The sequence below is a fragment of the Streptopelia decaocto genome (genome assembly GCF_964273445.1).
Source record: "Streptopelia decaocto genome assembly, chromosome: Z".
Lineage (NCBI taxonomy): Eukaryota > Metazoa > Chordata > Aves > Columbiformes > Columbidae > Streptopelia > Streptopelia decaocto.
The window spans coordinates 58822390-58839305 of record NC_138657.1 but is presented as its reverse complement, the minus strand read 5'-3'; the positions used below and the strand labels follow the sequence as shown (position 1 = coordinate 58839305).

At 38.3% G+C, this 16916-nt stretch overlaps 1 protein-coding gene across 3 annotated transcripts in view; it reads left to right on the top strand.

The window, feature by feature from the left end:
• The first annotated feature begins 7 nt into the window (after positions 1-7).
• Positions 8-16916, top strand: part of NNT (nicotinamide nucleotide transhydrogenase) — a 44881-nt gene continuing 27972 nt past the window's right edge. The window contains exons 1-9 of one of the 3 annotated variants that reach the window (XM_082075377.1): positions 8-91; positions 1082-1279; positions 7622-7851; positions 9111-9328; positions 10797-10884; positions 11571-11659; positions 13063-13250; positions 14007-14140; positions 15874-16065. In XM_082075377.1, the coding sequence (XP_081931503.1) occupies positions 1129-1279; positions 7622-7851; positions 9111-9328; positions 10797-10884; positions 11571-11659; positions 13063-13250; positions 14007-14140; positions 15874-16065 (1290 nt within the window). In that variant the 5' untranslated portion in view covers positions 8-91; positions 1082-1128. The remainder of the gene's footprint in view (positions 92-1081; positions 1280-7621; positions 7852-9110; positions 9329-10796; positions 10885-11570; positions 11660-13062; positions 13251-14006; positions 14141-15873; positions 16066-16916) is intronic. The other 2 variants (XM_082075378.1, XM_082075379.1) reach the window with 2 other exon arrangements.

Here is a 16916-nt window from a genome sequence, read left to right as displayed (position 1 = left end):
CCCCGTTCCGCCCCGCGCCGGGACTGCCGCGCCGCCTCGCCCCAAGGTCGGTCAGTGCCGCGGCGGGGCCGGCGTCGGCGGCACCGCGGGGGTGAGGCGCTCGGCGGGGCGGTGGACGCGGGGCCGGGGGCACCTCCGCTTTCTCCCGGCGCGGGCGGGGCGCGGCCGTTGCCGAGGGGAAGGAAGGCTGCAGTGTCCCGCTCTCGCAGCGCCTCGGAGCGGCGAGAAGGAAGGACGGGCGGGAGGGACGAAGGGAGGAAGGACGTGTGTGTAGGGAAGGCAGGTGGCGCGGGAAGGGGCCGCCAGGGCAGTCCCTGGCGGGGAGCGGAGCGGGGGCGGCTGCGGGCTTCTCCCCGCGGCGGGCGCGGCGTCCGCCGTGGCCGCCGGCTGTTGTGGCGGCGGGGGCGGCGGGCCCGGGCGGCGGAGGGCGAGCCGGCTGCCCAAGGTCAGTCAGTGGCCGCGGGCTATAAATAGCGGCAGGAGGGGAACGGGCCGCTGGCTTGTGTGCCGAGCCGGCCGGGAGCGGTGTGCCGCCGCCGACGGGAGGGACGGCACGGCACGGCACGTTAGAGCCCGGCGGTTGGCGGCATTTCGGGTGAAGAGCCTTTCCCTCCGCCGGCAGCCACCTGCTATGGAGGGCGGCCTGGCAGCCCTGTTCTGCTTGCCCCGCTCCGAGTGGCTGCTTTGGCGTTTGTGTGAGCTGCTGTCCCACTCAGGGCAGCTCCTTCGGGAGCTCTGTCTGGGGTTTGAATTGTTTGTCTGGTTCCCTGGGGGCGTGGGGGATTTTCGCGTATCAAAGTTGCTTGTTTAGAGCAACGGTGTGAAGAGAATATGGCCTCGAGTTGCAGAAATGCGATTTCTAGGTCAGCTTGTAGTGTCAGTCCTGTCAGTCCTCTCATGGACTTGTTACTTTATTTCAATAGTTTTCTAACTCAGTTTGAAAAAAGTGATTTTGTTTTCTAGCTGGAAAGAGCAGGTGGGGAGCAATGGCTACTGGCAGTTGACCAGGCTTAAGCTGCAGAGTTCACATACCTTCTGGCTAGTGTCATTAATAATTCTTGCTTTGTTTTTACATGTGCAGCAGGGATTCCATACGTGGCAAGGAGTTGGCTGTGAGGTCTGGGAGAAATGGCAAGCCTTCTGCGTGTTGCTGTCAGTGGGTGCTCAACTCCTGTTTTTGGCAATGTGTTACCACCAAAGGTGCATTCTGCAAAGATGCCATGTTTGCGAATGTTTAGGACCCACCAGATGCTCAAGTCTCAGGCAACTCCAAAGCCAGGTAAATGAATTAAACTTCAAAAAATATTTTATTTTAAAGCATGAGGATAGCTTGAATTTCTCTCTCAGATATGCAATACTACAGAAAAGACTTAAAATAAAAAGAACGCTTTTAAATTGTGTCAGCTGCATACTTGAGTCAGTCAATTGCAGTACAGTTTTACACTGATTTTAAAGGGCTGGTCCAGAAAGTGTTTGTGTTTATTATGAATACTTTGGATCGAAATAGTTTTTAAGGGTAGGGCATCAGAGCTCCTGCTGACACTTACCCTGATTGAGGGAGTTATCTAAACCAATGCTTTTCTTAGTTAAAAGCCCAAGTTCCCTGTGAGTTTTGGTAGTGCAATTCTTTGTGTGTATACGGGGGAAAGTATAGCCCTCACAAAGAGGGTGTCTGCAAGCATGACTATATGTAGATTTAATTATCCCATCTAAAAAAAAAGTCTTAAATTGTTTTAAGGAACTCTTGCGTTGTATCACCTTGAAGAACTTCTGGTCTGCATGTTCATGTGTAGGGTTTAGTGGTATATTTACGTTATTTATCTTTTAGTACAGATAATGGACAGGTTCAAGTATTTTAAGGACAAAATGGAGGGAGGAATGGGAGCATCCTTTGTGCTACTTTATGATGGCAGCCTGGTGTGTGAAAATCAGAACTGACATTTTTTTTCTCTATCCTGTACTGCACGTAGCCTGACAGCTAGAAGACTGGAGAATATATAAACCTGGTTTAATTATATTTTTCCCAATTATCCTGTGTAAGTAATGTCTCCCTGAAGGAATTTGGACACTTTGCTTCTGTTCAGAGTTAGGGTCTTCTAAGTCTGTGACAGATTAATGTGGAGAGTTAGACTGTACATGTGATGTTTGTTTCTTCCAAACATACACAGTGGACAACTGCATTAGATATTTTGGGGTATTAGAAAAGTGGTGCTGTTTCTGAACAGCACTGTATCTGATGGTGAAAACACAGGATATAAGATGAGACTCTGTAACTCGAAGAAGCCTTTGTTATGTAGAATTTCTAGCAATACTACTAGTGCCTGGTGCATTTTGGTGTCCTTTTTAATCAGTGACCCAGTGTTTTGGAGCTTCTGAAGAAATGTGATGAGAGGAGGTTTCTTTCCTCAGAGTGCTCCTGATAATCTGGATCGCATGGCTTTTTACCATAGTTGCATGGTACTTTTTACACAGTTGCATACCTGAATTTCTTTGGTCTGACTGACAGCCGGGGGTCTGGGGACTGTCAGAACTAATCAGATAATAGTTTTGCCATCCTATTAATTTGTGATGCTCCAAACTTCTTATTTCTGTATTGGTATCTGAATGAGACTTCTGTTTGTCTCGAGATGGCATTGTCCCTTGATTTTTAGTGTTAACCTGGGACATAGGAAACTAGGTTCAAAGTTCTTTCTCAAATGCCCTAGGTAAGTGCCCTTGTTGTTGTTTGAATTTGGAATCAATCTTTTTATTTGACTTTGACCACAAATTTGGTCACGAAACTGAAAGATCTTTTCAGTTTTATTGAAATTGGTATGCTTGTCTGTGTGTGTTTACATTTTCTTGTTTTTGTGAATCACTTTTCTGATTTTTTTCACAAGGACAAAGCATTCTGATTAGTGTCATGTGTTTAAGCATTCAGTGCTGTCCCTTCAGATCTGTTGTGTGGAAGCACTTGTCTAAATGTGAGTAGTATTTGTACCATGCAGTTATTTAATGCTGAGAGTTATAAGTTTGGCAAGTTTTTTTGGTTGGTAATTAAGTTGTCCTCATAGTCCGTTTTGTAACATGAGATTTGTTATTCAGTAGAGGACAAATCAAGGATAAAACAGGCATTGAATGACAAATTAGTAGCAGTACAGTTGCCTATGTGTACTTTTAAAGTGCTCTTGGATCAAAATCTAACAGCGTGTAAAATAACAAAATTTTATTCTTACTTTTAGAAATTATCTTTGATTATAGTGATACTTGATGAAATCACCGTAACACTAAGAAGAGTAAGTTTTCTGAAAAGTCTAGCATCACAGTAATTATCTTTAAACCTATAGTTGTTTCTTCCATTATCTTGGATTAGCTTTCATTTAGTCCAGGATATGTTATGTACAAGAAAAACACCTGCTTGAAGTGTGAAGAAGTTTTGAGTCAGTTGAAAAGTAAACTTGGAGGGTGTATACTTTTCTTATCGTTATATATTTTGCTGCTATTTTCTTTGCTTCTTAGAAACATAGAAATTTTCATACAGGAGTAAACAAGTGTTCCTGGAACTTGACTTAAACAGTTGCTAGCACAGGGTGCTTCAGAAACATGCAAAACTTTCCCAAGCTCCCCAATGAGTGACTGACGCTCAGGTTTCCTATGTACTTCCAAATTGATTTGTCCTACATCTCTGTGACTTCTACCCCTCTCTATATTGGTATTTTTAACGTCCTTTTTATGCTTAACATTTCCTGTTTTTTTTTCTCAGTCTTGCAGAATTTTTAAACCTTAACAGTTTATTGTCAATTAATTGTCTAGATAAGCTGTACATTATTTGTAGACTATAGACATTCTCCTTTAATGTCATTTGGTTTATTGTATCTCCTGCTTGTGTAAGTAGAGGGATCAGGTGTTTGTTTAATCTTCTGTACCGTTTTTTTTCTTTTTCCAACTTCATATTGCTGTTCTTTGGAATATGTCTTCATCTTCAGAACAGGTGAGATGGTTTGTTTAAAGCTGATATTAGAGTAACTTAGAACTTAGGCTAGTTGTGTATTCTATTTTCCCATCCCAGAACATATGGTATATAGTCAAAACTCCTTTCTCTGAAGTCAGTCTCTAATATTTGTTGATACTATTTTGCTACATACTACTGCCTGAAATCAGGTTAAGAAGATAAAAATTTGTCATTTTCTCTGTTTCTCTACATAAAATGTCCTGAGTTTTCATGATAGTTTTAACTTAGGATCTTCTTTAAACACTCAGTTCATAGATGGAAGTTAAATGGAGAAAATAACTTTTGGAGATGTAGACTACCTACTTATTTTGTTTACTTGAAGGATGAGATTGTGCTTTGAATATGTCCTCATTACACAGTTGAGATTGTGTTAAGGGGATAGGAAAGTGGCTTCTTACTAGTTTTTATAGATTCTAATATATGTACATTCTATACTAAGATTCTGAGGCTTGTGAAATTTAATGTTTCGACTTTTGATAGTGGCAGAATCCTTTTGGTATTAATTGTTTGTGTCAAAAACAGTATTGTGTATCTCCTATTCAATGAACAATACATCCGAAGTCTTCATGTGACTCAGAAAGGTGCTCAAGGTATGTGTATATTGGTCTGGTTTTGGAAAATATTCTTGATGTCATAAACCAATAAGTTACTAAAACATACTCGAGGCAGTTCTTCAAGAGATTATCTGATGTGGAGCCTTAGAAAGGCAACTTTGAAGCTTCACTCTCTCATGCACTTTTAAACCCATGGCAAGGGGTGCTTTCTTAAAACCTAAAAATCAGATCCTAAGTTTAAGTATAGATTTCAAACTTCCAAAACTAGTGACTTTGAAATTGCTGAGTTCAACAAACCAAATCTGTGTTCATAGTATAGATTCCTTTGGTCATAGTAGTTGTTATACCGTGTCCTGAAGTTTTAACGTAGATGTTTGTTTTGCACATGTGAACATCTGCTCCTTTTTTGTGAGTAAGGGTGTGATAGCTCAGGATAGTCTGCTTGAAAAATGTCCTATACCTGCTTTAGCTAAAGGCTGGCAAACCAACATCTATTTGCTTCTGTATTCATTTTATTCTGTATTCACTGGTTACTAGAAATGTGTTGGTGGGACAGGGGAGAAAAGAAGGTGAGGGGCAAATGAGATGTATTGAGTGTTTATCTTGGATTTGATCTCCCAAAGCAATGGAGGAGGGTGTAGTCCTCAGTATTGGTATCTGATCATTCTGCTTAGTAAATAAGGTACAAACACTTTGTATCTGAAAAACTTTTACCTGTTTTTATTGTGGGCAAGATGTAACAATACGAAAGAAAAAAAAGGGGAAACATTTGGCAGGTAGCAGGTGCATATTCTGGTCCCATCCCTCCTAGCCAGTTACTCTTCTACTCTGGCACCCCTGCCAAAAGTAGGTGAACAAAAGGAAATCAGAAGCATTGATTGTCATTTGAACTTGGGCCTTGGGCCTTAGGATCTAAAACAAATAAAAACCACACCCCAAAATAGTAAATTTTTTGCTTGAGAAGTGTATGAGTTTTAGCTGAGTGTTTATGTGCCTTTACATTTGCAGTCATGCTTCCAGTCCCTAATTCCTTCTTTCTTCTGCATTTGTGTGCTGGAAAATCTTCCAAAAGAGATGAGGAGAAAGTTCTGTTCAAATGACAGGGGTAATCTGTATGAGTGACAGCAACAGTTAGTGTAACTTCTGAGTGGTTAGTGCTGCTGTGATAGGGATGCCCTGACTTGCAGGGTAATGTTTGGATGTGGTGCACGCTGATGAAGCAAATCTTCGTGAAGCATTGTTACATTTTTGGGTCTGTTGTTTTAGGTGTGCTTTCTTTCTCACTCCTGTTGTCACTTTATGTTCATTTAAAGGATGTTTTTCTGAATTTGATTTTTGTCTTGTAATCTAAAGAATTTTAGGTGTTTTCTAACATAAAATATCAAAACACTTGTGTTGTAAAAGGATTTGTTACCATTTTATTTGTTTAGTTTCAAACAGAAAGCTAATATTAAAAAAAAATGTAAAAATAATTAGAATAGTGATCTATTATGATCTTTCATACTCTCTTGTTGGATGTATTAAATCAGGTCTTTTCAATGGGTGAGAAGCCTGACAAGCAGAGGTCGATATTTAAGTACCAGTTCTTAGGAACTCTGTATTTCATTTTCAGAACATTTTAAGTTCATAGTATCTTGAAGTTGTTAATCTAAACCATTTTCAGCTGTTCAACTTTAAGCACATTACAGTCCAAGCTTTATTTTGTAGATGGATTTAGATTTAAAAATATCAGAATAATTCAGTTCCTCAAAGCTCTTGTGATATGGTATGTTTTTGGTTTTGTTTTGCTAATTTATATCGTAAGAACCAGGAAGAGTGTAAAGGAACCCTTTCTGAAATGTGCAACATATTACTTGTCTGGTACAATTTTTGTAGCACAATACATAGTATTGGTGGCTAAATTAAAAGCAACTTTGTAATTTACAAGAGCTGTTTACTGCTTCCTTTTTTTATTTTATTTTTTTTTTTTCATGGTTGCTTGATGTGAGTGGTTGCTTGATATGAGTGACTACTTACGGTGCTCAAGTTATATGTCATTAATGTATATGTGGTGTAGGTGTCTTGTGTATACATGTCATACTGCAGGTTTAGATTGTTGATAGAAATCAGTGAAACTGGGGTAGAACTGGGCCTGTGTGCTGGACTGCCTGCAGTCTGATGTAATTGAAGAAATTTGGTAGTTTGATATATGATTATTCTGCCTGAGTCTGTGTATTTATAAATAATGTATTGGTTGTATTGGAGAAGTTTAACTCTCAGATATTAAACTTGAAGCCTACAAATTGTACATGAACAAAGTCAGATGCTTGTAGCTTGAAACCTTAAGGTAAAACTGATAAATTGTAGCTTTTGCAGTTTCCTTGTGTTATTTAGTAGAGCTTGGAACAAGTGAAAACATGGAGATGTTACTGAAGGGAAGTATAATTGAACAAACTAAATAAACCAGTAGACAGATATTCCATTCTTCTTCAGCTACTCCTGAATTCACAATTTTAATTTCTGTATCAGCTTTTGGAATACGGTATCGATGTATTGTGCCTTTCAATGTACTTTGTGGTATGTAAATTACATTCATTGATAGTGATCTGAGACAGCTATAATTTGATAGACATTAAAAATGTGTTCAGTTAAAATGCAGCTTAGCTGTTCAAGCTTATTTATTTCTTCATTATAAAGCTGAAGTGACTAGAGAGGGATTTAAATTCTTCTTAACCCAGATAGAAGGTGTTATCACCAGAGCACCATGCATTGTGTAATTGATATTGTGATTTATACAATCAGAACTGTATAAATACAGGTGGGTAATAGATGTACCAAACACTCATGACTGCTAGTGTGGCTGATGGTGCTGACCTGCTGATTCTTGAGAGAACAGGGATCTCTAGCGAAATGGTGTTATTTAGGGAAATGTAAACTACACTGCCAAAAAATATGATTCTTCTTCCCCATCTCTTAGGAGGGAGGATGTTTAAGTGTGAGATGTCTGCATGTGTCTGTACAACATGGAGGAGTACCATTGATATCAATTTGTTAATCTTTAGTGCAACTAATGCTGTCTTATCTGCTACTGTTACAGGAATTCCTTACAAACAGCTGACTGTAGGTGTCCCCAAGGAGATATTTGAGAATGAGAAGAGAGTGGCTCTATCACCGGCTGGAGTTCAAGCCTTGGTTAAACAAGGCTTCAATGTTGTGGTGGAATCTGGTGCTGGAGAAGCTTCCAAATTTTCTGATGACCATTACAGAGAAGTTGGAGCAAAGATCCAGGGGACCAAGGAAGTCCTGGCTTCTGATTTGATTGTTAAAGTAATTGCTTGATTAATGTATCTCCTATTACAATATTTTTAGAGAAACATATAGGTCAATGTTTTCTAATAGTCTTCTGAAAGTTCAATAAGTAAGCTCCTTTAAATGAATATTTTTTGTTCTAATTCAATTTTAGTCTGTCTTCCCTCTTTTTTCTTAATATTTAATAATTACAATATAATACAATAATGTATAATAATATAAAATGACAATACTATATAAATTACATGAATATAATAATAGATAATACAACAATATAATATTTATTAATAATAATACCTCAGGTGTACATCTACAGTAATAAACTACTAAATGGCAGCATTGAAAAAATGGAGGATAATTTCTTACCGAGTTTTTAACTGCTTTGGAGAATCTGTGATTTCTAGAGTTCCAGACTGATCAGATAAGATCCCTGCCTTAAGAAGCATTTGCTCCAAAATTACTAACATACAACTCAAGTTTTACTTTTCAGAGAGAGTTGCTTGGAATTGTGAAAATACAAGTTTCTAACTTTTCTGAATCAGACATCCAGCAATTCCACAGAAACAATGTGTTTCAGAAGTGTTTGTAACTGTTGTAGTTGTTCTGGAAAGATTGCTAGAAGTGAAGTTGCTTGATCGGTGTTAGAGTGTGCAGAGGCCTGAAGGAAAAAATAAGACCTTAAACTTGAGGTTGAGGCTTCCTTTAACTGCTCTGTTTGAAGTTAGCATGTCAGAATTGAACACAGAATTTCTGTGAGCTAGTTTGTGAAAAACCCTTCTAAGTATGTTTCTTTTTGAGGAAAAATAAGTAACTGAAAAGAAATGAGTACAGACCACGATGAGTATCTGCTGGATTTCATGCTTGAAATCCCCTATATCTGATGGTGCATTGCAACCTCACTAGTGATTCTTAACCTGTAGAGCTTAATTGGCATATCTGTTCAGTAAACATTTGCTTAAAAAAGTCTGATTTTTGGGAAGCTGTCTGTCATAAAAGCCAGTAACTGCTGGTTAGAAGCCATCAAATCTTTCTGAAGGTGTGTGCTGACTACTACTGCCCTGTCACCAGCCTACCTATAGCTAATCCTAATATGTAGGCTGCAGTTAGGCAGTGCAGTTACTAAGTTCAGCTGTGTAAACAGCCTTTGATATACTTCCTTCCTTGTGTACTGTCTGGGTGGGAATGGACAGACTGCAAGCTGGGAGCAATAAAGTGGAGTGTGTTCTATTTCCTCTGATTAATTTGGATTCTGGTTAATTATTTCTCTCTTTCTTCAGGTGAGGGCTCCTATTTTTAACTCGGACCTAGGTGTACATGAGGCAGATCTTTTTAAACCGGCGGCTACCTTGATTAGTTTTATCTACCCAGCACAAAATCCAGACCTCCTGAAAAAGCTTGCAGAAAAAAAAACTACTGTCTTGGCTATGGATCAGGTTCCACGGGTCACCATTGCTCAGGGATATGATGCACTTAGCTCTATGGCCAACATTGCTGGGTATGAATCTTACTCCTTTTTTCCCCTCTTTTTTTTTTTTTTTTTTTTTTTTCCCCCCAGCTTGAGTATGTATAGTTGAATTAAAAGCCATGTGCTTTGATATTAGGTACATCTAAAACTGTTGAGCATCTTTATTTTCATAGAGCTGTTTCAAGCAGGATGAAGCTGTTGGAGGTGCCTTAACTTCCTAAGTAAATAGACAAAGAAAATTAAAGGCAGTTCTTCTAATTACTGGGCTACTTTGTCTGGTGCCTTTTTGGTCTGAACTAGATCAGAGCAGGCTCAAAGGTATCCTTAAGACGGCTTGAACATGAATTGTCTGTCATTGGGATCTGATGCTGCTGGGAGCTAACTATCCCAAACAGCACTCAGTCTGAATGTGATTGCCATGGCAGATATCGACCAAATACTGTCGGACATATTCATGCTTTGTGACTGGTATTGTAGTGAATTACAATGTTACTGCTGTCAAGCTGACTTCTATTATTAGGTTGTGGGCTGTTTTTTGTTTTTGTTGTTGTTCTTTCTTTGACCTCTTACACAGATGATGTCTGTGAGGCATAATAAGCCTTGCAGAAGGCTGCCAAATTTTGTGCACACCAGAGGTATACATCCATGTCTGTGTTTGGTTACTCCTCTGTCTTTTCTTTCTGTGTGATTTTACTAAAATATAGAAATTCATAATAAATTTAAAGGTATAAAATCTACAAGCTGTATTCCAAATTAGAACTAATTTTATGACCCATAGACCCCTATATGTTCCTGATAGGACAGAGAGATAGGAATGAGAGTGGAATGAGTCTGCTGAACCACAACACTGTTAGGAAAAATGCAAGAAGATGTGCACTGTTGTTAAGAAAACATATAATTGCATATTAATCTGCATTTTTAGATAGCTCTACTGATGTTAATTTGGTATCCAGCCCTCCATTCTCAGATGGCTACAAAGCTGATTGAGCAAGGTTAAGTAGCAAGGTTAAGCTATTTGCCCTAAGCTGTATAGCTCTGCATTTAGGTTCAGAGTATCTTTTTTGAATGTGTGCTTGCTTGTCTAAATGAGATTACTGCAAAACTATGGTGGGTTTTGCAATGCTTGTTCACGTTTCTGTCCCTAACAAGCCTACAGTTACAACCTTTGAAGGTAGCTTCGATGACCACGAAGTTAACTTCTGGCAAGTTATGTGTTTGTTACTCAGGTAAAATTTTGAGAAAGCAAATAGTTGTGGACATCCAGTATACTGCAGTCCAAAAATTCTGTCTGAAAATGCATTCTGTGATTTGGAAAAAAAAAAAGGCAAGAAATATGAATGAACAGAGGCTGTTAAACTTTTACTCAGTGGTAAAATATTAAACTTTGTCCTGCTCATACTGTGTTCAAATGTTCATCCTTTTGAGTGCTGTCATGAATGTAATTGTACTGATCTTGGGAAAATACTGATATGTGTGTGTGTTTGTCCTTAACTTACAGATACAAGGCTGTGGTATTGGCAGCAAATCACTTTGGTCGATTTTTCACGGGTCAGATCACAGCTGCTGGTAAAGTTCCTCCAGCAAAGGTATGTGCATACTGTTGCAGAAGAATATGTGAGTTCCTGAGCACAGCTGACCACTGCTGAAACTGTGTTAAAAGGCATTTTCCTTGCCTTGAGACTAGTTCTAGAGACTTTAGAAATCCCTGTAATTATTCCCATACCAGTTTTTGTTCAGTACCTGTAATGTAATTTTTTTTGGGAATAATAGAATAATTGGAGTTTTATTTAAGCTTGGTTAGTTGTAAACATTAGAATATCTATACATGGATGGATTTTTTTCCAGATGGGAAAAGGCAAGGGAATCAATTAAAAAAAGTCAGATATGTTGGGATTTCTTGTGTCTTGAAGGCTCCAATGGAAAGGATTGCTTGAGTGGAATTGCAGGTGGATTGAGTTGAAGAGAAATGGAATTAGAATTAGGGAAGAAAAAATAAAGAGAAATAAAGGAGAAAACATGCACTTATATAAATGGATAGCTACAGATGAGTTTATTCTTGGATAAGAGAAATTAGGAGTTACAGCTTTTAAACTGTTGCATTTACAGGGAAGTTTTTCCAAAGTCATTTTGGGTTCTGTGTCCTAAGGTAACTTGTTTAAATGGCTGATTAATGAGTTTTATCTGTAGTTGTGGAAGTGGTACAATGCTGATGCTTTTCTAACCAGCTGTAGTTTTAGTTTATGCTCCAAGCACGATGATGGTATCGTTCTAGGTCTTGATCATTGGAGGAGGAGTTGCTGGCCTGGCTTCTGCAGGAGCAGCTAAAGGGATGGGTGCAGTGGTTCGTGGATTTGACACTAGGTAGGTGTGTGACAATGGTAATAGCAATCTGAAATTATTTGAAGATTAAGTAGTTTACAGCTGTGTTACAGTGAAAGCACTTATACTGCACCAAATCAAAATTGCTTTCCTACTTTTTTTATTTCATCATTATTCCTCCATTTTTTAAATTTCAAAACAACCAAACCTTCCAAAGAGTCCTTCACATTAAATCATTCAGAGCTATATGAATAAAAAATTTGCTACTTTATGAAAATGAGGAGGGTAGGGCTTTTATTCAGAATTTCGTGTCTCTTTTCTTCTTGAGGACACAAGGCAAATAGTAAAGAAGTAATCTTTATGCCCTCATTTATAGCTTGCTTTGATCCAGGTTCATACCGCATATTCTCATTCACCTGTTCTCCTGATCCCAGAGGGGCCAGCTAGGAACTCTTGGAGGGATACATTTTTTACTCTGCTGAAGGAAAGATACCAAGTTATTTTATTTATGAAACTCAAGATGAAAGAAGAGAAAGTGCACCTGAAGCTGCTTTAAATGCTGTTTTCCTCAAATCTTCTTTATGTTTGGAAGGATTATTTTGTCCTGTAGCCATTTTTAGAGCAATAGACTGGGAAAATTACAGATCACAAACAGTTTTCTTCTTATAGCTACAGGGACTGCAAATGTCATTAAATTTTTTTTCTATTAAATGGCATTCTTATATTGTATTTGTATGTGCTTAATATAGTGTTTACATTAAAACTATTTATACGTGTTTGTTTTTATGCAGAAGTGGCATCTAGTGTTATACCTGGTATAACAGCTATATCTAATGTGAAAGAATAAATCATCCGTATGTTGTGAGTGGTCACCTAACACTGAAGTTTATTCTCATTATTTACTGTGATATCATGTGATGCAAAATAAATTACAGATTTACAGGATAACATAAAAAAACCCCAAACCATAAACCAATATACCACCTCCACCCCTCAAACCCTCCCAAACCAATTTTCTCAGTGAAAATAAGACTTCCTACTATTTCCTATTTCACGGATTATAGACAGGGCCACAGGCTGTGTGTTTAACACCTGTTTTAGGCATAAAGTTTGGGCTGTAGATTTACATAGTCATTACAAGAGCAATGCATGAGTAGAGTTAGTCAGCAGTTAAGATCCCAGCTTTGAGACTTTTCTTGGAGCAACTGCTGACTATATAGGAAACTGCAAGCTGTATTCATTCCTTATTGAAGTGTCTTCATTAGGGACCTAAAATTTGTGATGCATTTCCTTTTTTTCCACTAAATGAGAGCTTGAGTTATGGTATCGTTAATCCTAGAAAAGTTTTAGATTTCTTGTCTGATAACTGCTACTAAAAAGAACAAAAAAAGTGGTGGATTTTTAAAGTAATGTTTGTTTCTTTCCATGCAATTTTCTTTTCCTAGAGCTGCAGCTCTAGAACAGTTCAAGTCTCTTGGTGCTGAGCCTTTGGAAGTAGACGTAAAAGAATCTGGAGAGGGACATGGTGGTTATGCTAAAGAAATGTCCAAAGAGTTTATTGAAGCTGAAATGAAACTCTTTGCCAAGCAGTGCCAAGATGTTGATATTATCATCACTACAGCGCTTATTCCAGGTATGTTTTGTGTGTAAGATACTAATTTTCATTTATCTTGCATAAGTTGGCATGTTTTGGAGCTGTGTCTGTAGTGAAACAGAGGTGTTAGTGGATTACGTCTGTGTGTGCATGTATCTTATTCCTTCCCTGATAAATACCAGGTTTTAAAGTGTGTGCCTTTTTTCACAACTTCTGTTTTCACAAACCATCAGTCTTTGTCTCAATATCATAATGTATTCTTATTAAAGAAGGAGTAGATAAAGTAACAATATATAATTCTTGTGTGTATTTATTGGATCACTTCTGCTGTGTAGCTTGTGCACTGAAACAAGTCAAATTGAAACAGTACTGTCTTTTGTAATTGAAACATGGTAAGGTAGAGCTTAGGTTTTAGTGCTTTCTATTGTTCAACATCTGTGTTTTAATAACTTATGATGTGACATTTCTTCTTTTTTTTGAGTGTGTGTGTTTTGTTTGTTTGTTCTGGCTTACTGGATGTTGTCAGTTTACTGAGGGCAAAATTGGACCTGCCAGCATCTTTGGTAGACTGCCTGTGCATACCTTTTTTATATGCTTGGGAGCAAGATGGTCTAGCATGTCTTCTCTCTGCATGTATAAACAAACTGTGACATTTCATCCTAGGTACCAATTACTTGAAAATTTTGCTTATGAAAATAAGGTTTACAGAGAGAGAAAAGGGGAGAACTTGTATCCTGAGCTCTGCAGATAAAAAGCTGCATTTTGTGTTTGACTTACTGTGTCTTATCTTGTCAGGCAAAAAAGCTCCTGTCTTGTTTAAGAAAGAGATGATTGAATCAATGAAGGAAGGTTCTGTTGTTGTGGATTTAGCTGCAGAAGCAGGGGGAAACATTGAGACTACAAAGCCTGGAGAACTGTATGTTCATAAGGTGAGCATTTAAATCTGCAGAACATTCTCAGTTTGCCTGAATTCACATTGTGTTTTGTAAAGTGTATGCTGAAAATGAGTAGCTGATTTTGCTATTTGTGTTAAATTAATCTTTTAGATTTGCATTTGGTCACTAGTGATATCTCTGTATAACAGGTTGAAGATTTTTAAACAAAAAAATGTTGATTTGGTTGTTAAGTATGGAAGTGGTACTGCTTAGACGTCCAAGTCCAGTGATTTGCCTCCGCTGAGTTGAGGGTGTGATTTGATGTCTATTTCTTGATCTATCTAAAGAGACAGCAGTAGCAGTAGCTTCTTTAGCTTGCTTATCATCTCCCACAGTTGGAGGTTAATAGTCCTGTCACAGATAAGCTAAACAGCTTCAGACTATGTCAGAGTTTAGTTCAGTGCAAAGTCTCTGGCTTAGCTCAGAATAATTTCAGCTTCAGGAGGTTGCTCTCTTTGTATGTCTTTAGCTTCACCAGCATGTGTGTCTGCTGTAGAATATCCAAACCACTTGTAGTGCACACTAGAAGTAGCGTGAATTGGATCATTAAAGTAAGCATGTTGCTCTGAACTGAACTACTTGATTTTGCTCCAGCGTTCATTTCAGTTGAGAGCTTGTTTTTCTGCTTTTTGGGTTTTATTTTTGGTACTTTTGAGAAATCTACCAGCAGTTATATGTATTTGGGTGATGAGATTTAAAGGAGCAGATTTTATAAGGCTGTTATTGGGTAATGTGTGGACATAATACTGTTACTAGGGAAGCCTGTAGGGACACATTGCTGCTAGGGTTGTTATCAATCTAAGCAGGTCTATGTGTGTATATGTCATGAGTCACACATTGTATTTGGCCTTGTGGTTTTCTAGGGCTTTTGATGTCATTGCTTAAAAGCTGAAATTAGAATATGTAGAACACAAATAAGCAGATATTTGCATGAAGAATTAATATGGAGCACTTTCGCTCAGAGGAATATTACACCTGCATATAGTGTACTGGCACTGATTTGTGGAAAAGGACAGCAGTGCTGAACTATTAGCAGTGTGCTGGAGTGTTGCATTAAGAAGCCACAGTTCCCAGAAGAATGCAGGGATCTTAGCTGTAAATTGAGGGAGCAGTGTTTTAACACAAGCCTGTCTGAAGAGTGTATGTCAGCCTCAGCTTCCCATACCTTCCGAAAGCTCAATAGCCTGATAGCCATGAATACTCACATTTGTTCTTCAAACAGTGTGGAGATATTATGTTACATCTTTACATAAATGTGAAACTGAGCATACTACTTGCACAGCTAGCTAATTCTGAGGAAGCTCTCTTCACTTCTCTGTCATGTAGAAAGCTGACTCCAGAGCATGCCCTTGCAGAAGTACTGAGAAGATGCCAAAGCATCGGGCAGGATAATCTGTTACCTAGTTGATTTAGGAAGCTAAGTTCTGAGGGAGTAGTCGGATTTGGAGAAGGCAAGCTCTTGCACCAATACATCTTTCTCTCTGTGTAGGCTTGTTGCTAATAGCATTTAAGGTGTTGGGTTTGATCACGTTGAATTCTGTAACTGTTGTGAGTAATCCTCCCTCAACTTAATAACAGTAGAGCTGCAGGTAACAGTTTTAGCTGGAGTTAAAAATAGAAATAAGTGAAACAGTTTGAGTATATATTTCCAGAAGGATACATTGGAAAAGATGCTGCTTTTTCAGAGATTGAACTAACTCTTAATATTTTACTTGAATCTTTTTCAGGGTGTTACACACATTGGCTACACAGACCTGCCTAGCAGAATGGCAACTCAGGCCAGTACTTTGTATTCCAATAACATTATAAAACTCCTAAAGGCTATTAGTCCTGACAAAGAGAACTTCTACTTTGATCCAAAAGATGAATTTGATTATGGGACTCTGGATCATGTTATTAGAGGAACTGTAGTAATGAAGGTAATTCAGTAAATATTCTCTTCTTAGTTTGTGAATTCATACTTTTACATTTATCAGTGTTGTCTCTTTAAAATGCATTCAAAGATACTGCATGCCAATGGACTTCAGATGTGGCTTGATGGACAGTGTGAGCAATTGTGTTTGTATTCAGCTCGATATTCCTCTATCCCTTTTTGTTAAGGGAAACGTTTTTGCTTTTTGTCTTCTTGTCATGGTTAAACAAATACCTAACCTCTACTGTTGAAAAACAGGAAAAAGATTACGTTTGCATGTTTTATTCATGTGATAAAAACACAGTTATTTAAAACATGTTTGAAACATTACTACAGGACCCGAAAAACATTATTCTTTTTTAATACTTACATAGTTTATTTTTATAAGAGTAACTTCTGAAAAAAGTGGTGGAACTAGTATATACAGGATACTTTAAGCCCTATTAGGAAATAATCGAATACAAAGTTAGGGCATGGGCCAGTATGGGCTCTCCTCCTGCAAATATAAGGAAATAATAATTTGTAGTTTAGGTAGGAGGTATTCACTTCTGTTGAGTTTTGCTGCTTAATGTTGCCAACATTTTGTGATGCTTATGATATCTACCCTGGAGGAGGCTTACATTGACTTCAGCTCTCCCAGACCACTGAAGTGGGAGAGATGAGGAAGAGAACAGGAAGAGAGGCCTGGGGAATGGCAAGAAATGTGAGATACCATGCTTGGTACCCAGCTGAGATTTGGGCAGGCTCTGATTGGAATTCAGATCTGTAGTCGATTTTATGATTACCAAGACCCCGTTTTATTTTACATAAATATTTTCCATGTAAGGAACTTTACCTCTTTGTTTCAGTTCCTGCTTT